This window comes from Nicotiana tabacum, chromosome 1 (assembly GCF_000715075.1).
Source record: "Nicotiana tabacum cultivar K326 chromosome 1, ASM71507v2, whole genome shotgun sequence".
Classification (NCBI taxonomy): domain Eukaryota; kingdom Viridiplantae; phylum Streptophyta; class Magnoliopsida; order Solanales; family Solanaceae; genus Nicotiana; species Nicotiana tabacum.
Genome location: NC_134080.1, coordinates 200,724,618 through 200,750,357, shown reverse-complemented (window position 1 = coordinate 200,750,357; position 25,740 = coordinate 200,724,618). Strand labels below are relative to the sequence as shown.

General features: G+C 39.8%; 1 protein-coding gene across 1 annotated transcript; it reads left to right on the top strand.

Moving 5' to 3' along the window:
- The first annotated feature begins 1,004 nt into the window (after positions 1-1,004).
- On the top strand, positions 1,005-25,740 carry LOC107777162 (jasmonate-induced oxygenase 4). Its single transcript, XM_075255875.1, has 3 exons — positions 1,005-1,622; positions 20,656-20,977; positions 25,164-25,740. Exons 1-3 carry the CDS (start codon positions 1,147-1,149, stop codon positions 25,392-25,394), a joined length of 1,029 nt encoding a protein of 342 aa, XP_075111976.1. The 5' UTR covers positions 1,005-1,146; the 3' UTR covers positions 25,395-25,740.

The window sequence follows — 25,740 nt, the reverse complement described above, 5'->3', positions numbered from 1 at the left end:
CGGCACTTGACAACTCGCTCACAATCTTGCACAACTTGCTCACATTCTTGCTATGCCAAGTCAGCCTTACTACACTCAAGATCGCTAAGAGAATGGTAGAAAGAACACAAGAGAATTGTTAAAGGAAGCTTTATATTAGAGAGAACTGGAATTGTTTGCTTGGTGAATTACAAATGAGTGGCCCCCTTTATCTACTAGTCTCCTAGGGGCTAATGTGTAAATATTAATTGTTACACAAGTCCTTAATATTTACAAGATAAGAGCTTTCTCTAGAATTCTCTACAAGCCTAGAAGATTCCAAGAACTTTTCTAACAAATCCATAGAGATCTAGGATCTTTCAAAGGAAATGTTCATACTTCTCTAGAATTTTCTCACAAATGCTAGTCTTCCTCATAAATAAGCTTTCACATGGCATTAATATATGCCAAATGGCACCTATGTGGTATGATGAAATGGCGAGTCATCACATAGAGCTATGTAAAAGTTGAATGGAAATTGTCATTACATTGTTCACAAAAATGATGATCTAAGATCTAAATGTTTATGGGTCGTTTGGTTTGAAAACAAGCAATGTGGTGATTAGTTATAGTGAGATTAGTTATTCTGGTATTATTTTTTATTTATTGTTTGGTATGTTGTATTGATCCTGGGATTATCAATTTTACTGTTTTATCTTGGGGTAACTTATCCTGAGATTACTATTCCACTATTTGGCAGGTATGAGATTACTATCCCGCTATTATTTTTATTCATGTGATAATTTATTTTAGGATTAGTAACCAAACAAGAGATATGGCGGTACTAAAAATTTTATCCCATGATTATGATAGAGATGATGATACACTTTAATGGTAAGTAATAGTATTATCTTTCTGCGTAAATAGATACTCTCAGGGGATCTTTTGCCCTTTGACTTAAAAGTTTATGGGGCTAAACTGGAAACACAAGGGGAAAAATGGAGCTTTCCATACAAATAATTCTCAAGCGTACAAAAAATTCACTGATTTCAGATTCTCTGTTACCATCACGTCTCAATTCCTCCTCCGCGCAAGGCCATTTTCGGTGGCCGTCTCTATCCAATCGCCGGACCACTGAACTGCAATTTTCCAATAATCCCTGTATTTATAAATTACTAGCTAAAATTCATGGAGGCTCTGAGAGTACAATCATTGGCAGAAAAGGGTGAGATGTCAGTACCATCTCAGTACATACAACCACCGGAAAGCAGATCACAAAGAGAAAACCCTAACTCTAACCCTAATCCTAACGTAAATTCAATACCAGTAATTGATTTTAGTAATCCAAGAACAAACCTTCTCGAAGAACTTAGAAAAGCGTGCAAAGAATGGGGAGCATTTCACGTGATAAACCATAGGGTTCCGGTTGGTTTGTTGGATGATATGAGGCGCGTCGGTCGGACTTTCTTTGAAGAGCGTCCGATGGAAGAGAAGCTTAGGTATTCATGCGATTCTGGTTCTGCTGCTTCTGAAGGATATGGCAGTCGCATGCTCGTAGCGTCCAATGACACCGTTTTGGACTGGAGAGATTATTTCGATCACCACACTTTGCCCTTATCTCGTCGCAATCCTTCTCGTTGGCCTGACTCTCCTGCCGATTACAGGTTCACTATTCTCTCTTACCGAGCTGACTCTGAACAATATTAGAAAAGGTACTTTGTTACATCCAATATTGTGGGCTAGTGATCAATTAGGTGGATGAAAATCATGAGAGATCAGGATTCAAATCCGGAGATGAAAAACACTAGATGATTCTTTTCATCTATCTAAACTTTGGTGAATAAATTTAATGGGTACAATCAAGGTGCAGGCAAGTTGGCCAAGCCGCTACTGTTATAAAAAGTGTTTAATTTTAGTTGATGATGGCTTTACTTCATCAAGTAGCTCATGATGGCTTTTACTTTATGTAGGCTTTACCATTTAGCATAAAATACTAAGGAAATGCGAGTGTAAAGATTATGCAAATTTTGGAGGTTTACTTATTTGATTAGTAGGGAGAAACTTGAGTCCTTTTAATACCTCTTTAGATTCTCTGTTGGAAATCCTGATGGCACCCAGCACACTACTAGGCAAGCCCGACCATTATTCAACACTTAACCCAATTTATCAAAAATAGCGGAAAGAAGTATCAATTAAGCAAGATTAAAATACTGAAGATTTTAACAAAATACACAATATAATCTCACTAGGACCCGGTGTCACGAATCTGAACCTCTAGAATACAGAATATCATCCTAATACACGGTATATCCAAAGTCCGATAATGCGGAAATAAAGAGATAGGATAGGAGGGAGAAGATCAATGGCTGCGAAAGCCGTGTAGCTACCTCGATACTCCCAGAGGCTGGATCTGCTGATCAACTGGATCTACTGAGCCTGAGACTGCCCTGGATCTGCACACAAGGTGCAAGGAGTAAAGTGAGTACTCCGACCCAGTGAGTAATAAAAGTAACTACACTCCGAAGATAAGAAAATCCAGTAAACACACAAAGTAAGCTACAATCCGAATATACAGCAACATATGGAACTGAGCAGTTAAACACTAGTATAAATACAAATACATGAATGCAATGCAATGCATATGATGGTACATTCCAGTACCCACTGCGGCGTGCAGCCCGAGCCATCCATATTTATTTATCGTCGACGGCGCTCACTGGGGGTGTGTACAGACTCCGGAGGGGCTCCTACAGCCCAAGCGCAATATCTTGGTCAGTCATTGTTACCTGACCGGTCAGCCATTGTTACCTGACCAATTTATATCATACAGTGCCATTGTTACCACTATTTCAAGTATATCACACAGTGTCATTGTTACCACTGTTTCAAGTATATCACACAGTGTCATTGTTACCACTGTTTCAAGTCACTTTATAATCAGTCTAGAAAATAATATAATAAGCCCCTTGGGCATTTACAAAACAGAAGTTCCCAGCCCGGAATACATTTAAAAATATCATTTAAGTTTTCAACACTTAGAATTATGGCTGAGTTTGCAAAACAACATTTAAAACCTTGGACTGAAATTAAATGATATGCAAATCATACTAAGCAATAATATCAATCCTCGAAGGATTTTACAAATCGGCACAAGGCCCCAAACATGGCATCAAACCCAGTAATATCAATGAAGTATGTGTATCAATCACCAGTATAGTATAAACATCACACGGGATGGACCAAGTCACAATCTCCAATAGTATCCGACCCCGCACTCGCCATGGAGTGCGTGTCACGCCTCAATATAGCGTTACGATGTGAAAGTCCGGGGTTTCAAACCCTCAGAACAGCATTTACATCTATTACTCACCTCAAGATGGCCAAAAGTCTACTCCGCGATGCCCTTTCCTTTCGAATCGACCTCCTCGCGCGTCGAATCTTGCCAAAACCACAAGGAATATATTACAATAGGCTAAGAGAATATAACCCAATCGAAAAGACTCGAAAAATATCGAAAATCACGAAATTTGCAAAACCCGAGCCCCGAGCCCACTTCTCGAAAAATTACGAAAGTCACATCACCGGATTCCCCGTCTCGCCACGAGTCCGCACATTTAAAATTTACCAAAATCGGAGTTCATTTGACCCCTCAAATCACCAAATCTTATTTTCAAATTCCTAGGCCTAAATCCTCAATTTTTCTACAATTTTCATGCTCAAATCCATACATAATTGATGTACTTAACTCAAAATAGGTGGGGATAACTTACCTTCACATTGATGATGAAAATCCCCTCTTGAAGCTCCCCAAAAATCGTCCATACTTTGAAGAAATGAAGAAAAGTGAGCTAAATCCGTGTATAAAAGAATCTGCCTGTGCTTCGTCGAGTTGTGCCTTGCACTTGTGCTATACAAGTTGTACATCCTATTAAAATTGTTCCTTGTCAGACACCTTCTGTTTAAACACCCATAACGTCTTGTATAAATATCCAAATGACAAACGGTTTGAAGATTTAGAAACTAGACTCAAAGATCTTTAATTTGATAGGTTGTACACCATATAACTCTTTATATATCCCGAGATATGAGCTTCTAAAGTGCATCGTAAATTCTGCCGAAATTGCTCCATCAGCCCTTTTCGATCCATCGTAACTTTCTGAGATGATATCCAAATCGCGAATGGTTTAACTTTCCGAAAACTAGAATGTATGGGCTACAACTTTCGTGTTTTGCACTTTTTCTGATTTCTTATAGATTACAAGATATGAGCTTCCAAACTGGACTACTCGCACCTAAAATTTTCTGGGCACAGCAGAATTTTCTGCAATTTTTCCTAAGTCCGAAATCACTCCGAGACACCTCCGAAACACTCCCGAGCCCTCGGGGCTCCAAACCAAATATGAACACTGACTCTAAAACATCACACGAACTTGGTCGAGCGATCAAATCGCCAAAATAACATCAAAATCAATGATTTGAGCCTTAAATCCAAGAATTCTTTCAAATTTCATAAACTTTCAAATTTTCCAATTTAAGGCCGAAACCCGTCAAACAACGTCCGTTTGTAACCAAACTTTACAGGAAGCGCTTAACCAACATATGTGACCTGTACCGGGTGTCGAAACCAAAATACGAGCCCGATACCATTACTTTCTGATCAAATTTCATTTTCATTTTCCTTAAACATTTTCAGAAAACAATTTCACGAAAAAATTCATTTCTCGGGCCTGGGACCTCGGAATTCGATTCCGGAAACACGTTCAACTCCCATATTTTTCTATGGACCTTTCGAGACAGAAAAATCATGGGTCCGGGTCCGTTTACCAAAAATGTTGACCAAAGTCAACTTTAACAATATTAAATATCAAAATTTTTCAAATTTTTCCCATAATTCATATATTTCAACACAAAGATATTCCGGACACTCCTAAGTCCCAAATAACCTAACGAAGCTATCCAAACCATAAAATTCGCATTTCGAATCCGATATCAAAATTTCCACTTCCGGCCAAATTTTCTCAAAAACCTTCAATTTTCCATCTTTAGCCGAACGACTCCAAAATGACCTACGGACCTCCGAATTCACTTCCGATCGCGCTCCCAAATCCAGAATCACCATACGGAGCTACTCCCAGTCTCGGAATCCCAAACGGACATCAATAACACTGAAATGCATTTTAAACCAAACTGATGCAATTTCTTCTAAAATGCTATCTTCCACAATAGGCGCCAAAATGCTCCCGGGTTATCCAAAACCCGATCCGGACATACGCCCAAATCCGAAATCATCATACGAACCTGCTGGAACCTTCGGATCCCAATTCCGAGGTCGTTTACTCAAAATTCCAATCCTAGCTCATTTCTTCAATTTTAAGCTTTCAAAATGAGAATTTCCATTTAGATTTGACTCCAAACTTCGTGAATTTTAATTCTGACCATACACACAAGTCAATATACCTGAGATGGAGCCGCTCATGGCCTCAAACTGCTGAATGACGCGCCGGAGCTCAAAACGACCGGTTGAGTCGTTACAATCTCCCCCACTTAAACATACATTCGTCCTCGAACGTGCTGAGAACTACAGTGAAGTAGTCTGAAATCACTTGTTTAACACATCATGCACCTTCCCATGCTACCACTACTCCGTTGAGCACATTAGCTCGATAATTCTGTAGATATACTTATTTATTCAAGCAAATAAGCCATTAGGCCCAATTCCAACATCCTGAATTTCCCTGCCAAGCCTGTTTCCATCATACGACCACCATATCAATCTCCACACGCTGTACCCAAACATGACTGCATAACTTTGCTGAATTCACACTTTGCATCACTTTACTCATAGAACCACAATAACATTCTTTAAACATAATAGTCGAAATTCCACGAATCTGATGCTCCCATTGCATCTCATGATCTACACAGGTCTTGCTCTAGTTTTTTTTTCAACACCGATACGACTGAAGAGATGTGCCGAAATTCACAACCAACTGCTGAATCAACAATTCATTGGATCTACACTCCTGACAAGTTCCATTACCTTGTCCCAAACCAAAGAATGATCTTTGCTCTATAATATACTTCATATAATCAGTTTGCACTGACCCCAAATCTAGTAACCTCGTCTCACCCAGTACGAACTGCTCAGGCAATAAGCCACCTCAGACATAATCAAAAATCCCACAAGACGCCACAATGTGCCAGTATGCTATCAATTCGAACGCGATACAAAAGGAAGGCGAACTCTAGAAGGAACTACTCAACTCGCACACTAACATAGACTTCCTCAGAAAACAGGGAAACAGAACACACAAAAGCAAATATGGGCACTGAACTGAACATCACACTGTTGCGGCGTGCAACCCGATCCAAACAACATACCCATGGCGGCGTGCCACCCGATCCACATATAGAACTCACATAAGGAGATATACGTTGAGCTGAAAAGCTCATCACATCAAAACACCGGATATCGGTCATAAACACACTAAGGTGCATAATACCATTCCCAAGGAAACATATAGCTCTATAGGCTACAAACTCAAGCACAACTGAGGTGCGATACATGATCTAAGTCTCAAGAGCCATCCTACTCATATAATATCACCGCTGAGCAGAACCTCAACACAAAAGGAATTTACCAAGCCGTCTCACAACTCATACGGCGCAATATATCTTTACATAAATTAGCTGACCACGAAATAAGACCGTGACTATCCTTTCATAAAGAGAGCATTGCTGAAATAAACACAACTGGCCTAACGTAAGGCTCACTTCCTCATTTAAATCTATCCACCGACCTCTAGTCGATCCTGATCGTGCCAAGCTAGGCCAATAATATTTCACAGGTCCATAACCCAATAAGCAGAGTGTCCTCCAAGCATAAATTCTCAAATGGATGATATTACCAAAATCCTCATACTTGGTTTAAATTTCTAATTAATCAAGTGACTACATGTCACACTTATACAATATTCCTGTGGGACAAGCTCCCACCATCTTCCGAAATAATTAACGGGTCTGCACATTCAAACCACCGGCTGCACTAACGCTGAAAAGCGATCAAGAATCCCTAACCAGGATGCAAAGCCTTTCTCATAGAACACCGACCTCAGGTGATACTGACGTTAATACCCATCTTACTCAAAACACTGAAACTCATATACTGCTCATCCGAGATCGTGACATCACAGTCATTGACCAAACTGCAACCTTGGTCCTTACTTCAAATTCCATACCACTCACTGCACCTCACGTGCCAATATACGATAGACGCAATTTCCATCACAACTCTGGAACCGCCGATAGGCTAATACTTCATCACATAAGACTTTCCATTTAACTCACTTCAGGAGAACTATAGCATCATACAGGCGAATCCTCATAATCATCGAATATGCCAATCTCTAAGTAGTTGTCCAAGCCACCATAACACTTTCTGGGATCCGCCTACTCATAATAGTCCCTAACAAAAGAATGTTTCATGTTAGCGGAAACGTAAAAGAAAGAACACAAGATTTAACGTGGTTCGGATCAAAATAATCCTACGTCCACCAGAGAACAATTGCCCTTTTAATATTAACAAAGGAAGGGGAGATTTCCCAATTACACTTAAGAGAATTTCTCTCTTAACTCTCTACTCACTACAATGTATTGTATTATTTTGGGATGATTTCTACAAGTGAAGGAGTGCATCTATTTATAGAGGTAAAGACCTCTTGATGTCATTGGTGACATCAAAGGAGGAAGCTTCCTCCTAGCATCCACACCAACTCTTTCCACCAACTCTTCCAATTGGCATGTCATTGTTGACTAAACATAAAACAGCATGCCATTGTTAACTAAACATAAACCAACATTTTCAATCTCCACCTTGGTTTGCGTTTCGAGCGTGTGAACAACTTTGGCCAAAACTTCTAAGCTTACTGGGCAACCCCGTTGTAAGAAACAAGAAGAATCAAACCATTGTTGAACATACCACCTCCACCTAGCAATTGTTCTCTTCGGAGTTGCATCAGTTGATGCACACCCCCGCCAAGTCCTTGCAGTGTGCAAACTTAGCGAGCGGGACTATCTTGGTCAACATATCTGCAGCATTATCGTCTGTGATAACCTTCACGACCTTGATAGTTCCCTCATCAATAACATCTCGAATAAAATGAAATCTGACATCAATGTGTTTAGTGCGCTCATGAAATCTCTGATTTTTCATTAGATGAATAGCACTCTGACTATCACATCTAAGAGTTGATTCCAGCTGAACCAAACTCAATTCCGCTACTAAACTTTTCAACCAGATAGCTTCCTTTACCGCCTCCGCTGCTGCCATGTATTCTGCTTCTGTCGTAGACAAAGCGACAATCGACTGCAAAGTCGACTTCCAACTGACGGCACTGCCAACGAGGGTAAAGATGTATCCAGTTGTGGACCTTCTTCTGTCAAGATCTCCTGCATAGTCAGAATCCACATAACCGAGAATTGAAATACCTGTACCACTTTTTCGAAAGGTAAGACCAACACCAGAAGCTCCTTTGAGATATCTCAATATCCACTTGACAGCTTCCCAATGCCTCTTTCCTGGGTTGGACATGTATCTACTTACCACACTTACAGATTGAGCAATATCTGGACGTGTGCATACCATAGCATACATAATACTACCAACTGCACTGACATAAGGAATCTTTGACATATGCTCCACCTCATCCTCGGACTGAGGCATTTGTGACTCTGAAAGTTTAAAATGAGGAGCTAATGGTGTACTTACAGGCTTGCACGTTTGCATATTGAATCTCTCGAGAACCCTTTCAATATACCTCTTCTGAGAAAGATGTACAACATTGTCTTCTCTTGAAATCTCCATACCAAGGATTTTCTTTGCAGCTCCTAAATCCTTCATGTCAAATTCCTTACTCAATAGTTTCTTCAAAGCATTTATCTCTGTAATGTTGTTAGCAGCAATAAGCATATCATCAACATACAACAGTAAATAAATCATTGAGTTACCAGACATCTTCTTGTGATACACACAACTATCAAATGCACTCCTTGAGAATTCATGTGTAGTCATGAATGCATCAAACCTCTTGTACCACTGTCTAGGGGATTGCTTCAAACCATACAAAGACTTCTTTAGTTGGCATACATGATCTTCTTTTCCCTCAGCTAGGAAACCTTCAGGTTGATCCATATAGATTGTCTCTTCTAGATCACCGTGTAAGAAAGCAGTTTTGACATCAAGCTGTTGAAGCTCCAAGTCAAATTGTGCAACCAATGCTAGTAGCACGCGAATTGAGCTATGCTTCACGACCGGAGAGAAAATCTCATTGTAGTCAATTCCCTCCTTTTGGCTGAAACCTTTTGCAACCAATCTCGCCTTGAACCTAGCATCTTCCACTTCAGGAATTCCCTCTTTCTTTCGGTAGACCCACTTGCATCCAACTGTCCTCTTCCCCTTTTGTCTTTTCACTAAGACCCATGTCTGATTCTTGTGAAGAGACTCCATCTTTTCAGTCATGGCTAACCGCCATTGTGCGGCATCCTTGCAAGAAGTTGCTTCAATATACGAGGAGGGCTCCAGATCTTTAATCTCTTCTTGTGCAGCTACGAACGCATATGCAATCAAGTTTGCTTGATTTATAAGGCGTTCCGGTTCTCGTGTCTGCCTCTTCTCCCTCCCCTTCGCAATTGTGTATGGTTCATTGACAGCAAGTTCTTCAACGCCTACATCTTCTGACTCATAGAGTCTCTTGATCCTTTTCCTTGGCAAGCTCCACCGGAAGCTCCACCTGCTTGTTGTTCTTGTTTCCTGAAAACTCCACGGAAACTTTACGGGGATCAAGTATAGAGGATTCATCGAAGGTGACATTTTTACTAACTATAAATTTGAGTAAAGACAAACACCAAAGTTTGTACCCTTTTACTCCATCCACATACCCTACGAATATGGCCTTCTTAGCCCTTGGTTCAAGCTTTCCTTCATTAACGTGATAATAAGCTGGACACCCAAATACTCGTAAGTATGAATAGTTAGAGGGTTCACCTGACCATACCTCATTCGGAGTCTTAAAGTCAATTGCCGATGCTGGAGATCGATTGACAATATGAGCAGCAGTGTGAACTGCTTCAGCCCAAAATACTTTGGACATTTTGGCTTGTAGGAGCATACAACGAGCCTTTTCAAGAAGAGTTCTGTTCATTCTCTCGGCAACTCCATTCTGCTGTGGGGTATGCCTGGCAGTCCTATGTCTTGAGATCCCATGAACCTTGCAGAATTCATTAAACTCTTCATTGCAAAACACCAAGCCATTGTCTGTGCGAAGATACTTGATTTTCCGCCCCATTTGATTTTCAACCAAAATCTTCCACTCTTTAAATGCTTCAAAAGCATCACTTTTTGCCTTCAAAAAATACACCTTAACCTTTCGTGAGAAATCATCAATAAAAATGAGAAGATACCTCTTTCCGCCCTTCGATGGAAGTTTAGAAGGACCCCATAAATCTGAATGGATGTAGTCTAGCACTCCTCTTGTCTTGTGTTTGCCAGTGCTGAAGCTGACCTTCTTCTGCTTCCCTAGAACGCAGTGCTCACAGAAGTCAAGCGTGCTGATCTTCTCACCTTCCAAAAGTTTACGATTGCTCAACATCTCCAGTCCACGTGCGCTCATATGACCCAGTCTCATGTGTCATAGTCTTGCCTTGTCATCATTAGATAACTGCACTGTAGATGCATTTGCAGAGCCAACAATGGTGCTTCCGGCCAATGTGTAAAGGCCGTTCTCCAGCTTGCCTTTCAGCATGACTAAAGAACCTTTAGTCACCTTCATAGTTCCTGCTTCGCTTATGTACCTGTAGCCTTGTTCATCCAGAGTACCCAAAGAGATCAAATTCTTCTTCAGATCAGGAACACGACGGACTTGTGTAATAGTCCTCACGATTCCATCATGGCAACGAACCCGAACTGAGCCAATGCCAACTATTGCACAAGTTGCATTATTGCCCATTACTACGGTTCCTCCACTTTTCTCGTAGCTGCTAAACCAGTCCTTTCGGAACGTCATATGCAGAGTACAAGCAGAGTCTAACACCCATTTGTTTTCATAACTACTATTATTATTACACGATATTGTTAGTACATAATCATTATCAAAATTATGTACCTGTTCAACTGTAGATGCACTCGCCTTTTCCTTGGACTTTGACATTGGGCAATCTCGTTCAAAGTGCCCCTTCTTGCCACAACCCCAACACTCTGTATTCTTCTTGTTCACACGAGACTTTGATCTGTGCTTTGATTTGGTCTTTCCCTGTTGGCTAGTCCGGCCTCTTACAAAGAGGCCACTTGCCTGGTCATCTCTATCTCCTTCAATGTGCCTCCGCACATCACTAGAGTTAAGTGCCTGCCGCACTTGCTCAAGCTTGATAGGCTCCTTGCTATACATCATTGAATTCTCAATATCACGATATCCTGAAGTCAATGAAAATAGCAAAGCACATGCAAGCGTCTCCTCCTCCCTTTTAATTCCTGCAATATGTAAGTCCATGACAAGTTTATTAAATGCATCTAAATGATCTTGTAACGAAGTACCTGACCCCATCTTAAATGTGTGAAGACGTCGTTGTAACAACATTCTTGTTGTCACTGATCGGTCTTGGTATAGCCCTTCTAGCTTTTCCCACAACTGTTTGGCCGTCTCTTCGGTACCCGTACTCACTTCACAAAGCACGTTAGGTGCAAGGGATAGTTGGATTGCACTCAATGCATCCCCTTCAATCTTCTCCTTGTCGGGAGCTGATATATCCGTAGGATACTTTCCGTCAATAGCATGGATTGAACCTTCCCTCCGCAGTAACGCCATCATCTGGATCTTCCAGATATTGAAGTTGTTGCGTCCATTGAATCTATCAATTTCAAACTTCATGGAACTCATATTTGCTTGTTCTTTCTCCTTGGATCGTTAAAGAATCCTGTCGCTCTGATACCAATTGTTAGCGGAAACGTAAAAGAAAGAACACAAGATTTAACGTGGTTCGGATCAAAATAATCCTACGTCCATCAGAGAACAATTGCCCTTTTAATATTAACAAAGGAAGGGGAGATTTCCCAATTACACTTAAGAGAATTTCTCTGTTAACTCTCTACTCACTACAATGTATTGTATTATTTTAGGATGATTTCTACAAGTGAAGGAGTGCATCTATTTATAGAGGTAAAGACCTCCTCTTGATGTCATTGGTGACATCAAAGGAGGAAGCTTCCTCCTAGCATCCACACCAACTCTTTCCACCAACTCTTCCAATTGGCATGCCATTGTTGACTAAACATAAACCAACATTTTCAGCATGCCATTGTTAACTAAACATAAACCAACATTTCCACTTCAGAATAACATCAATCACTGCGGCCGACAAGCCTCACATGCATAACTCGATCACGCTGAACGAACCGATCACTGACACCAGTATACCAACTCAACTATGGCTAATCAATCTACTTCCTTCCAATTTATCCTTGATTGCCTTAGAAATAATAATATCTCCCTTTAACACCTAACTTATTTCAACCAAACTCACCCCGAGTGACCTTAAATCACGAGACCATGTTGTCTCAAATACCATGACCATTTCATGTCTCTCAAATGCTACACCGCAAGTCAAAACATCATAGAACATTCTGTGCCTTTCTTCATAAGCTGCTTCAAAAGCTTGACTCTTAAACGTACTTATAGACTCAAAATCATTAGGCACCACACTTTACCTCTTGAATTAACTAGGACCGCTATTAAGAGCCACCCAACTCTGGCTTGGCCCCGAATGCAACCAACTCTACTGAATTTTATAACATATGAATACCATCTCGATAAAGCACCCAACAGAATCACTTCCCTCGAAGCCTGCACCTATACGAGGCATAAATCATGAATCTTCCCTCAAGTCTGAATATGAGCCAATAAGGCTAACCATAGCATGCATCCAACAATTCATTTACTCAAATTACCACTCATGGTCCTTTTCCGTAGCTGCAATAACCCACCAATACGCCAATAACCAGAATTAACGCAGGTAATAAACCGTGCAATCAGCTAATCAACAGCAAGCTCCCCAACTTGGCTCGAAGCCATAGATCACAATACATATACTCTATTGCTGTCGTAATCATGGTGAGATTAAACTCACTCCATCATAAGCTCGTGGAAACACGAATCATCTGGAATTTTAACTCTTCTGCAATTCTTGCATTTACTCACACAACAGTTAAGCCCACTCTCTAGGCGACTAAATTTTTTTTTTTTTTTACTAAGTCCTAAATTTTTCAAAAATTTCGGCAGAGCCTCCTTTGTAATTGGTCCTATCCACCTGCCAGAGAATCACCAAAACCATCCTAACAACACATCCACAACTTGACAAAGCATCACAATGCATATCAATTACATAAATCTAAATTGATACATGGACATGCGTTGCACCTATTTGAATCATAACACATAGAAAATACCCTTCAACCCTCCATTATTGGGCTATTCAACCAAGTAGGAACATATTCTTCCTTTAATATTTTCGACCTTCAAGGTGGTCTCCTTGACTCAACGATTTCGTCATAATACATTTACGGAAGCGATCTCAGCTCCTAGACTTATCTAACTAGGAGACACGAAAAATATTCTTCACGCGCCCATCACTCGGGCTACTCAACAGATCACAATAAGAAACGAATCACTTAACAGTTCATCTACTATCCAGTAGGCTTCTTCGCCACTACCAAGTCGTACAAATACACCTCGCAACACTAACATACTCATCACGTGGATATCCAACCGCCATTCCGGCTAATAAGGACAATAATGAACATATGAGTTCAAAACACTTGCTCACAAAATCAGCACCTCGGTGCTCAAGCCATTGGCAAAGATTTGGCCTCAAGTCCTCCAGACTGGTCTAACTTCAAACTCACAGAGATTACACCTCGCCCCTCGATCGGGGAATCAAAAGCCATCGAGACACATCTGATACTGAGCGCCCGTTGGTGCATACGATCACGCGGAAGGAATTTCAAAAGTTTCTTTTCAAGCTGAATCAAGGACGCACGATAAGAATTCAAGAATGTGAAGTTTTCCTAAAGGTTCGGCAGCCTCTCGAGGATAAGTACAGACGTCTCCGTACCGATCCGCGAGACTCTACTAAACCGGCTCATGACTCGCGAGACCAAGTAACCTAGGCTCTGATACCAACTTGTCACGACCCAAATCCCGGTCGTGATGGCGCCCAGCACACTACTAGGCAAGTCCGACCATTATTCAACACTTAACCCAATTTATCAAAAATAGCGGAAAGAAATATCAATTAAGCAAGATTAAAATACTGAAGATTTTAACAAAATACACAATATAATCTCACTAGGACCCGGTGTCACGAATCTGAGCCTCTAGAATACAGAATATCATCCTAATACACGGTATATCCAAAGTCCGATAAGGCAGAAATAAAGAGATAGGATAGGAGGGAGAAGATCAATGGCTGCGAACGCCGTGCAGCTACCTCGATACTCCCAGAGGCTGGATCTGCTGATCAACTGGATCTACTGAGCCTGAGACTGCCCTGGATCTGCACACAAGGTGCAGGGAGTAAAGTGAGTACTCCGACCCAGTGAGTAATAAAAGTAACTACAGTCCGAAGATAAGAAAATCTAGTAAACACACAAAGTAAGCTACAATCCGAATATACAGCAACATATGGAACTGAGCAGCTAAACACCAGTATAAATACAAATACATGAATGCAATGCAATGCATATGATGGTACATTCCAGTACCCACTGCGGCGTGCAGCCCGAGCCATCCATATTTATTTATCGTCGACGGCGGCTCACTGGGGGTGTGTACAGACTCCGGAGGGGCTCCTACAGCCCAAGCGCAATATCTTGGTCAGTCATTGTTACCTGACCAATTTATATCATACAGTGCCATTGTTACCACTGTTCAAGTATATCATCCAGTGTCATTGTTACCACTATTTCAAGTATATCACAGTGTCATTGTTACCACTGTTTCAAGTATATCACACAGTGTCATTGTTACCATTGTTTCAAGTCACTTTATAATCAGTCCAGAAAATAATATAATAAGCCCCTTGGGCATTTACAAAACAGAAGTTCCCAGCCCGGAATACATTTAAAAATATCATTTAAGTTTTCAACACTTAGAATTATGGCTGAGTTTGCAAAACAGCATTTAAAACCTTGGACTGAAATTAAATGATATGCAAATCATGCTAAGCAATAATATCAATCCTCGAAGGATTTTACAAATCGGCACAAGGCCCCAAACATGGCATCAAGCCCAGTAATATCAATGAAGTATGTGTATCAATCACCAGTATAGTATAAACATCACACGGGATGGACCAAGTCACAATCTCCAATAATATCCGACCCCGCACTCGCCATGGAGTGCGTGTCACGCCTCAATATAGCGTTACGATGTGAAAGTCCGGGGTTTCAAACCCTCAGAACAGCATTTACATCTATTACTCACCTCAAGATGGCCAAAAGTCTACTCCGCGATGCCCTTTCCTTTCGAATCGACCTCCTCGCGCGTCGAATCTTGCCAAAACCACAAGTAATATATTACAATAGGCTAAGAGAATATAACTCAATCGAAAAGACTCGAAAAATATCGAAAATCACGAAATTTGCAAAACCCGAGCCCCGGGCCCACTTCTCGAAAAATTACGAAAGTCACATCACCGGATTCCCCGTCTCGCCACGAGTCCGCACATATAAAATTTACCAAAATCGAAGTTCATTTGACCCCTCAAATCACCAAATCTTATTTTCAAATCCCTAGGCCTAAATCCTCAATTTTTCTACAATTTTCATGCTCAAATCCATACATAATTGATGTACTTAACTCAAAATAGGTGGGGATAACTTACCTTCACATTGATGATGAAAATCCCCTCTTGAAGCTCCCCAAAAATCGTCCATACTTTGAAGAAATGAAGAAAAGTGAGCTAAATCCGTGTATAAAAGAATCTGCCTGTGCTTCGTCGATTTGTGCCTTGCACTTGTGCTATACAAGTTGTACATCCTATTAAAATTGTTCCTTGTCGGACACCTTCTGTTTAAACACCCATAACGTCTTGTATAAATATCCAAATGACAAACGGTTTGAAGATTTAGAAACTGGACTCAAAGATCTTTAATTTGATAGGTTGTACACCATATAACTCTTTATATATCCCGAGATATGAGCTTCTAAAGTGCATCGTAAATTTTGCCGAAATTGCTCCAGCAGCCCTTTTCGATCCATCGTAACTTTCTGAGATGATATCCAAATCGCGAATGGTTTAACTTTCCGAAAACTAGAATGTATGGGCTACAACTTTCGTGTTTTGCACTTTTTCTGATTTCTTATAGATTACAAGATATGAGCTTCCAAACTGGACTACTCGCACCTAAAATTTTCTGGGCACAGCAGAATTTTCTGCAATTTTTCCTAAGTCCGAAATCACTCCGAGACACCTCCGAAACACTCCCGAGCCCTCGGGGCTCCAAACCAAATATGAACACTGACTCTAAAACATCACACGAACTTGGTCGAGCGATCAAATCGCCAAAATAACATCAAAATCAATGATTTGAGCCTTAAATCCAAGAATTCTTTCAAATTTCATTAACTTTCAAATTTTCCAATTTAAGGCCGAAACCCGTCAAACAACGTCCGTTTGTTACCAAACTTTACAGGAAGCGCTTAACCAACATATGTGACCTGTACCGGGTGTCGAAACCAAAATACGAGCCCGATACCATTACTTTCTGATCAAATTTCATTTTCATTTTCCTTAAACATTTTCAGAAAACAATTTCACGAAAAAATTCATTTCTCGGGCCTGGGACCTCGGAATTCAATTCCGGAAACACGTTCAACTCCCATATTTTTCTATGGACCTTTCGAGACCGAAAAATCATGGGTCCGGGTCCGTTTACCAAAAATGTTGACCAAAGTCAACTTTAACAATATTAAATATCAAAATTTTTCAAATTTTTCCCATAATTCATATATTTCAACACAAAGATATTCCGGACACTCCTAAGTCCCAAATAACCTAACGAAGCTATCCAAACCATAAAATTCGCATTTCGAATCCGATATCAAAATTTCCACTTCCGGCCAAATTTTCTCAAAAACCTTCAATTTTCCATCTTTAGCCGAACGACTCCAAAATGACCTACGAACCTCCGAATTCACTTCCGATCGCGCTCCCAAATCCAGAATCACCATACGGAGCTACTCCCAGTCTCGGAATCCCAAACGGACATCAATAACACTGAAATGCATTTTAAACCAAACTGATGCAATTTCTTCTAAAATGCTATCTTCCACAATAGGCGCCAAAACGCTCCCAGGTTATCCAAAACCCGATCCGGGCATACGCCCAAATCCGAAATCATCATACGAACCTGCTGGACCCTTCGGATCCCAATTCCGAGGTCGTTTACTCAAAATTCCAATCCTAGTTTGTTTCTTCAATTTTAAGCTTTCAAAATGAGAATTTCCATTTAGATTTGACTCCAAACTTCCTGAATTTTAATTCTGACCATACACACAAGTCAATATACCTGAGATGGAGCCGCTCATGGCCTCAAACTGCTGAATGACGCGCCGGAGCTCAAAACGACCGGTTGGGTCGTTACATCTTTAGATTCTGTATTAGGCCTCATTTGTTTTGTTTTTTAAGATTAAGACGTCTGAATCTGAATACACATCTGAATATCAAGATATGTATTAAGATTAAAACATCTGAATTTGAATACACATCTGAATATATTAAGATGTGTATTAAGATCTGAATACTAAATAATTAATACTGTTTGATTTTTAACATCTGAATGTATAAAATTTATCTTTATTTAAAAATTAATAAACATAAAATTCAAATAAAATACTAACTAATCTAAATCAATAAAATATATAGTTTTTTAAAATATGATAGTTGTTGGTGGTTTGGGCACCACCAAACCAGATATTCGAGAGAAGGTGGGTGTGGCCCCCATGGAGGACAAGATGCGGGAAGTAAGACTCAGATGGTTTGGGCACATTCAGAGGAGGAGCACTGATGCACCGGTGAGGAGGTGTGAGCGACTGGCTGTAGTGGGCACGCGGAGAGGTAGAGGGAGACCTAAGAAGTATTGGGGAGAGGTGATCAGGCAGGACATGACGCGACTTAGGATTACGGAGGACATGGCCCTTGATAGGGAATTATGGAGGTCGAGCATTAAGGTTGTAGGTTAGGGGAGAGGGTGAATATTTCTACAGCACAACTGAGAGAGACTATCTAGTTAGGAGTTAGACTAGGAATGTCAGTGGTCGTCTATTGATGCAGGGCTTTACCTTCTAGTTGTACTATACCAGCCATCTAATTCGTAGTTCGTATTTCGTATCCTGTATTTCATATTTCGTATCCCCTATATATTGTTGTTATTTTATTACGCATTTTTATGGTACTAATATATTATATCCTATTGCTTTTTTTGAGCCGAGGGTCTCCTGGAAACAGCCTCTCTACCCTTCGGGGTAGGGGTAAGGTCTGCGTACATATTACTCTCCCCAGACCCCACTTGTGGGATTATACTGGGTCGTTGTTGTTGTTGTTGTTGATAGTTGTTGGTGGTGATGGCTAACGGGTGAATGCCAACTAGAGGCGGTGGTTGGTGGTAGTTTTGGTTGATGGTGGTGGTTCATGCTAGTAGCTAGTAGTGATTAGTAGTGGTGGCGATTATGATTGAGGATAGTGGTGGTGGGTGGTGATAGTTAATAATGGCGGATGGTAGTAGTAGTTGTGACTGAAGAAGGTGGTGGCTGGGTGGTGGTAAGTTATAATGGTGGGCAGTGCCGGCTGTGGTTGTTGATGGTGATGGGGTGGTCAGTTGTGGTAGTTGAGGTGGATGAGTGTTGATTGTAATGATGGTGGTCGGAGTGGTGGGGATAGTAGGTGGTGATGATCGATAATGGTGGCGGTTATGATTGAGGATGATCGTGGCGTGGTGGTGGTGGAGGTGGTGGTGGTGGTGGTGGGGTGGTAGTGGTGGTTGAGTATAGTGGTGGTGGTGGCATGGTGGTAGTTGATAATGGTAGGCGGTGGCGGCAGTTAATAATGAATATGTGATAGCATCTTAATGAAAATAAGTCTCTGTTATAGATCTTAATCATACAGACCTATTCAGACCCATTAAGTGGTTATGAAGTAAAAAAACAAACACACTTAATGATTAAGATCTGAATAATTAAGATTCAAACTTTAAAAACAAACGCACTTAATGTCTGAGATCTGAATGATTAAGATTCAGACCTCCATTAAGTGCAAACAAATGAGGTCTTAGAGTCCGTTATGGGTATCTTATGCTTTTAAGATTGCTTTTTTAGAATATTCATTTTCTTTTTATAAAGATAACAACAACAACAATAACAAACCCAGTATGTTCCCACCAGGTGGGGTCTGGGGAGGGTAGTATGTACGCAGACCTTACCCCTACCTATCAGGTAGAGAGGTTGTTTCCAATAGACCCTCGCAGGGGATCATAAAGTAATTGATAATTTCCCAGAATTCCTGCAGCGTTAAGCTGTAGAATTGTTAATCTATTCTTGAATGAAAACTAGTTGAAGTAATAGTAACTGGAAGTTGTTCAGAATAGGAGTATAAAAAATTTCATTTCTTAGCTCGTATCATGCTTAAAGATCTTCTAAGCTATTACCACAATTAGAACACCTTTAATACAACAATTTCCTACCCGTTTGAACCCTGATCTGCATTATTTTGACCCTAAAAGCTCCTGCGCACTTTGTCCCAAGTCACCATCATCAAGTTGCTTTTGTGTACTGGTGTTCCTACATTTTTTCCATGCCAAACTAAATGCGAGTGACTTAAGCCTCAAGATCCTCTTTGTACTACCAAAATTGTTTTTGTATTTTGCTGACTTGGTGTGCATCATACTGTTGTCTTTTTTTTTTTTTGCTCGAAGGGATGTTGCTCTGTCTAAATGTGCACGTCTGCTCCTGGTGCTTGGTTAAGGATTTATTTATTTAGAAGAGCAATATTAAGCTCAATTATGTAATAAATAGCCCTTAAGATACCTTTTTTTAGTAAGGCCCCTTAAAAGGTACTTATAGAAAAATAGCCCATTAATCTGTATGATATAACTTATTTGAGCCAAAGTTACAGCCAGTTCAATTTAGAATTCTAAATGAGAGGAAAACAAAATTGAAGAGGAAAAAAGAAAGAAATAAAGGGACTTGAAAATTAAATCCTGTTTGGCCTTATCAACCTTACATAATAATTCTTTCATCTGGCTTGCTATAACCATGTTGAACAGGTGTGACTTTGGTGAGTATTATTGCCTCAAAATAAAAGATTCCCTCTGTTTCATTTTTTTGTGTATTAGTTTGAATGGGTACAAAGTTTAAGAAACGTAAGGAAGACTTTTGAATGTTGTGGTTTTAAACTAAAGATGTGTGTAATGTACCTAGATGCCTTGAATCGTGTGGTCTTAAATATGTCATGTGGAATGTTTGATTTAGGGAGTTACTAAACACAGGAAGAGGCATTCGTTTTGAGTGTCCCTCTCTTCATGGGATTTCTTCTTCATAAGTTCTCCAATTTTCACTAAATGATGTAATCACTAACAATGTCAATTTATTGCAGAAAAGTTGTGACAGCATATAGCGATCACATGAAAGCCCTTGCGCAGGAACTTCTGGGTTTAGTCTCTGAGAGTCTAGGCTTGACATGTCAGTCCATGGAAAATGTTGTTGGCGACTTCTACCAAAACATCACTATTAGTTACTATCCACCCTGCCCTCAACCGGAGCTTACTCTTGGTCTGCAATCACATTCTGACATGGGTATCATTACTCTTCTCATCCAAGATGATGTAGGGGGTCTTGAGGTTTTCAACAATGGAGAATGGGTTACCGTAAATCCAATGTCAGATGCTATTTGTGTCATCTTAGCGGACCAAACTGAGGTACTGTTTCTCGTTATAGTTAGTGATTAATTCATAGCTTCTTGCACTGATTTTTCTGTGTTTTCTGTAAGTTCTTAAATAATACTACCATACTGTTATTTCTTTAAATCATCTTAAGAAAGATTTTTAGACAACAAGTCTCCCAAGCTCAGGGAAGATTCAAATGCTCTTCAAATACCATTTGTCTTTGGAAAGGAGTTCTTTGGATGTGAAAACAAATTCATTTACAAGAAAACAAAACAAAACAATTCGACAAACTTTTCCAAAGAGCTGTCCAAACACCACAGAAGAAAGAGTGAAAAGAAAATAAATGTTCAATAGATTTATACTTAAATAAAAATAATTGTCAATTGGTATCTGAGCCTAGCGTGCAAGCTCTTGACATGGCATAGGGATGTTGATTTGGTTTAATTGACCAAAAGGCTATCCCATTTACGAATACTGTAGGTTCAAGTTACTGTTACTTTCTTTATAAAAAAAATACTATAGGTTCAAGTTAGTATCTACATGGCCTATCATATCATCTATACATGTAGAGATTTGGAAGCTCCAAAAAGTCTACAAAGAACTTCACAATCCTATGAATATGGACAGCACTGTTTTCTTTAGCTTCAAAAGTTCTTCAAGTTTCTGCTTCCCATACAGTCCACATAATTGTCCAGTTATATCGACAATTTCCCAGCTTTCTGCCCCTGCTTCTTCTTGGGCATTTTTAAATTTATCACCTTTGACTCGTACCCCATAGTATTCACGTACAAGCAGCATTTGTTAGCAGCCCTAAATGTAAAATACGAGAGGTAAATACGTCAACTACTTAGTTGGTGCTAATGATATGTGAAAAGGTTAGTTCATGGAGAGATAGAGAGAGAGAGATGAGATTCAGTTGAGTGATAGAATGAGAGGGTTTTTTTTGGGGGGAGGAGGGTCGTTTGGGTTTAGTGTGCGGTTCTTTGTATTCTATTTGGAATGTTATAGCTGTTACTTGAACTATTTTATTTCTATCTTCCAAGTTCAGACTAAACTGGTAATATAATTTGTATTTGTGATTCTCTGTAACTTCTTTTCCTAAACTTTTCCTAATTTATTCAGCTTCTTATTATCTAAGCTAGCTTTTCATTTGGGATCATGCCATCTTCTACTATAGTATTATTTTCATCCTTTTAAAAAAAAAAGAAAAAAAGAAGGCTAATTGAAACCTTTATCTTTTCTATTTTTATTGGTAAAAGAAATTCTCCCTCTAATACTAACTGATTCAAATATGCAGACAGCAAAGCTTTAAAAAATATTTTACCCAGAAGATCCTTGTCTGTATTGTAAATGAAATATATAAATGGTTAAAGACATCAAGCTTTCATCTCCTACAAACCCAGCTATCTGCAGTGCATTTTTTTAGATTCTTCTTACAACTCACCTCATAGCCTTTTTCATTGTATTTCGAATAATATTTTTCATTTAGGGATTTATATTCTTTATCTTCTGCAAATTACTCTGTATCAAAAGAACTATTTTTCCACATATAAGTATTTCTGCTTAGATAAATGAGCAGATTGAATAACGTTCTTATTTTTCCTTTTTGAATAGCAAGTGTTTGAGTGTTTATTATACTTATCAATGTATGTATATGTATGTATGTACGTATGTACATATGTACGTACGCGAGAGAACATGTTTTGAGTTGCATGCTAGTAAAAGCGAACAGTCTGATTGAGTTAGTGTTGTCAAAGGCGCACTCAAAGCGCGCTTAAGGGCCTGAAGAGCAAAAAACATGTTGAGCGCTTCGCCTCGCTTAGCGGGCACTTCAGTATCGTGATCAAGGTTCTAAGGCATACTTTTCCTTGCCAATAAGCGTAGCCCTGAAGAGGTGACATTAAACAATTGATATATCTCTTTATCCTAATTTGATTTTTAATTTCTTTATCGATATCTTTGTTATTCATGCTTATAGTTATTACTGTTGGGTAAGACATAATCTATTTGTATTTTTTCTCTATTGCGCCTTTCTTCATTAAAACCCACACTTTATTTGCATTTTGCGATTAAAGCCCTAATAAACCTTAGAGCTTTTTTGCGCTTTTCGCTTTTGATAACACTCAACAAACAAAGCATACCACAGGATAGCCACGACTTATGGAGAATGGGGATGGGGAATAATGGAGCATTCTCTGTCCTATTAAGAAAAGCTTTTGATTTGTGAGGAGGTCTACTTCCCACATGGTTTGATTTGCATCTGAAAAATACCGAGAAAGGTGTTTTTTTTTTTTTACTTAGTTAGCTACAAGAGGGTTGATCTTGACGATAGAGAATTTGAGAAAAAGGAGGTTGCCTATGCCAAATATTGTTTTATGTATAAGGGTTCGGATGAAGATATTGACCACCTACTCATACATTGTCCGGTAGTATCGAGGTTGAGGTGGGATAGTCTGGTATATCTTGGGTGATGCCAGGCATGGTGAAAGAGGTAATGTTCAGCAGGAATTATGGCAGAAGGAGAAGACACATGGTGTAGAAGAGTGCGCCGATAGCGCTTATGTGAGTCGTTTGGAAGGAAAGAAATAGGAAGCTTTAAGGGTGTTGAGATGAACTTTGTTCAGTTGAGGTGTTGTCTCTTTTCACTTATTTCTTTTTGGTGCGCCTATAGGGTTCCTTATGTATAGAGGATTGAGTGTCTTTCATAGAAAATCATCTTTTTATCTACGTTTTTGGTATACTTCTTGCTTATGTGAATGTCTTTTTCCCCATTACAATAACAACAACCCAGTGTAATCCCACAAGTAGGATCTGTGGAGGGTAGGATGTACGCAGCCTTACCCCTACCCTGGAAAGGCAGAGAGATTGGTTTCGACATACCTCGGCTAAAGAAGATGGAAGAAGCACTGATAGCAAGTAATAGCAAGACAATATATTTAGAAAACTAAATCGAAGAGAGCAATAGAGAATGTGAAAGAAATACCGATAGCAAGTAATAGCTAGACAATATATAGAAAACTAAATCCAAGATAGGAATAGAGGATATGAAAGAAGTACTGCTAGCAAACTAAGGAAGTATTGATGGCAAGTAATAACAGAACAAGATATGCGACAATAGCAAACTAAGGATAAAAGGGTACTATACTAACACTAATACTATCGAACTAATCCTCTACTAGGGTACCATACTAACACGTCTACCTACTAACCTTCTACCCTAATCCTCAACCTCCACACCCTTCTATCCAGGGTCATGTCCTCGGCTAGCTCAAGTTGCGTCATATTCCGCCTGATCACCTCTCCCCAAGACTTCTTTAGCCTACCTCTACCTTTCCTCTTACCCCAAGGCCAGCCCCTCACACCTTCTGACTGGGGCATCTGTGCTTCTCCTTTTAACATGCCCGAACCATTTCTGCCTCGCCTCTCGCATCTTTTCCTCCATAGGAGTCACTCCCACCTTTCCCCATTCATTAATAAAATTTTACTTACTTTATCAACAATAAAACTAACACTTTTATTTATTGATCAAAGAAGAAAAAACTGTACATCTGAAGCTGAAATCATTTTCAATAACTATTGTGTATAGACGAATCTGTTGGTGCATGTGCTACTGTTGTTTGTGACTTTATGGTTTCCTTTTTCACCACTCCGTTCCATTCCACCCTCCAACCATGTGAAGGGCTGGTTATGGGGTTAACCTTAATCTAGTTGACTTTCAAATGGAGAAATACACTGTCTACCAGAATCCAGAGGAAAGGGATGAGTACCTGGTGCTTAAGGGATCATTAATAAAGGCGTATGCCATTTGTTGAAGAACATTTTCTAAGTGTCTGTTGCAGCTATTAACCCTAATCCAGCTGACTTTCTATGAGAGAGTCATGGTCTTGGACCAAAATCCTGACGATAGGGATGGGTATCTGATGCTTAAGGGGCCACTAATAAAGGCCAATGCCATTTTTTTTCAAGTGGCATTTTCGAAAATGTCTGTTAGTAGCTGTGCTAATGTTTCCTAAATCATCCTATTGAGTGATTCATGGTCCTGGACCAAAATCCTGAAGAAAGGGATGGGTATCTGATACTTAAGGGACCACTAATGAAGGCCAATGCCACTTTTCAAGCGGCATTTTTAAATGTCTGTTAGTAGCTGTGCTGATGTTTCCTAAATCCCAAGGGGTCATGTTTGCGATGATCTTAATAATATAAGTGCTCTTTCTCGCAGATCATATCTAACGGTGGGTATAGAAGTGCTCAACATCGGGCAGTGACGAATGCTAGAAAAGCCCGGCTTTCAGTTGCCACTTTTCACGACCCTGCAAAGACGAGGCAAATTTCTCCATCTCCAGCCTTCCACCCGCCTAAATATCGCCCGGTGATTTACGGTGACTATGTCTCATCATGGTACACAAAAGGGCCCGAGGGAAAGCGGAACCTTGATGCACTTCTATGTTAATTGCCAACTCAATTAGTCTGTTTTGTGCGCATTCATTCAATATAGGAAGAACGATCAGATTTGTATTACTTTGACCAAACATTTATGGTTCCAGCAGATTTTAAAGAATAATAGGGAGCTGTTGATCAGAAGGGCTATCGATTATCATAATCCTCCACAAGCTATAAGCATATTGGTGCAGAAAAAAGATCTGTACCATGTAATTATTCCTGTGTTAAATTAGCTGAACGTTGTTTTAGTGTTTTTTATTCCATATCTTAGTAAAGATAACTGTAAAATTGTCAGTGGAACATTCCTCCCACAAAATGTGAATAAGATGTTACCAAAATAGCTTTCACTTAACATA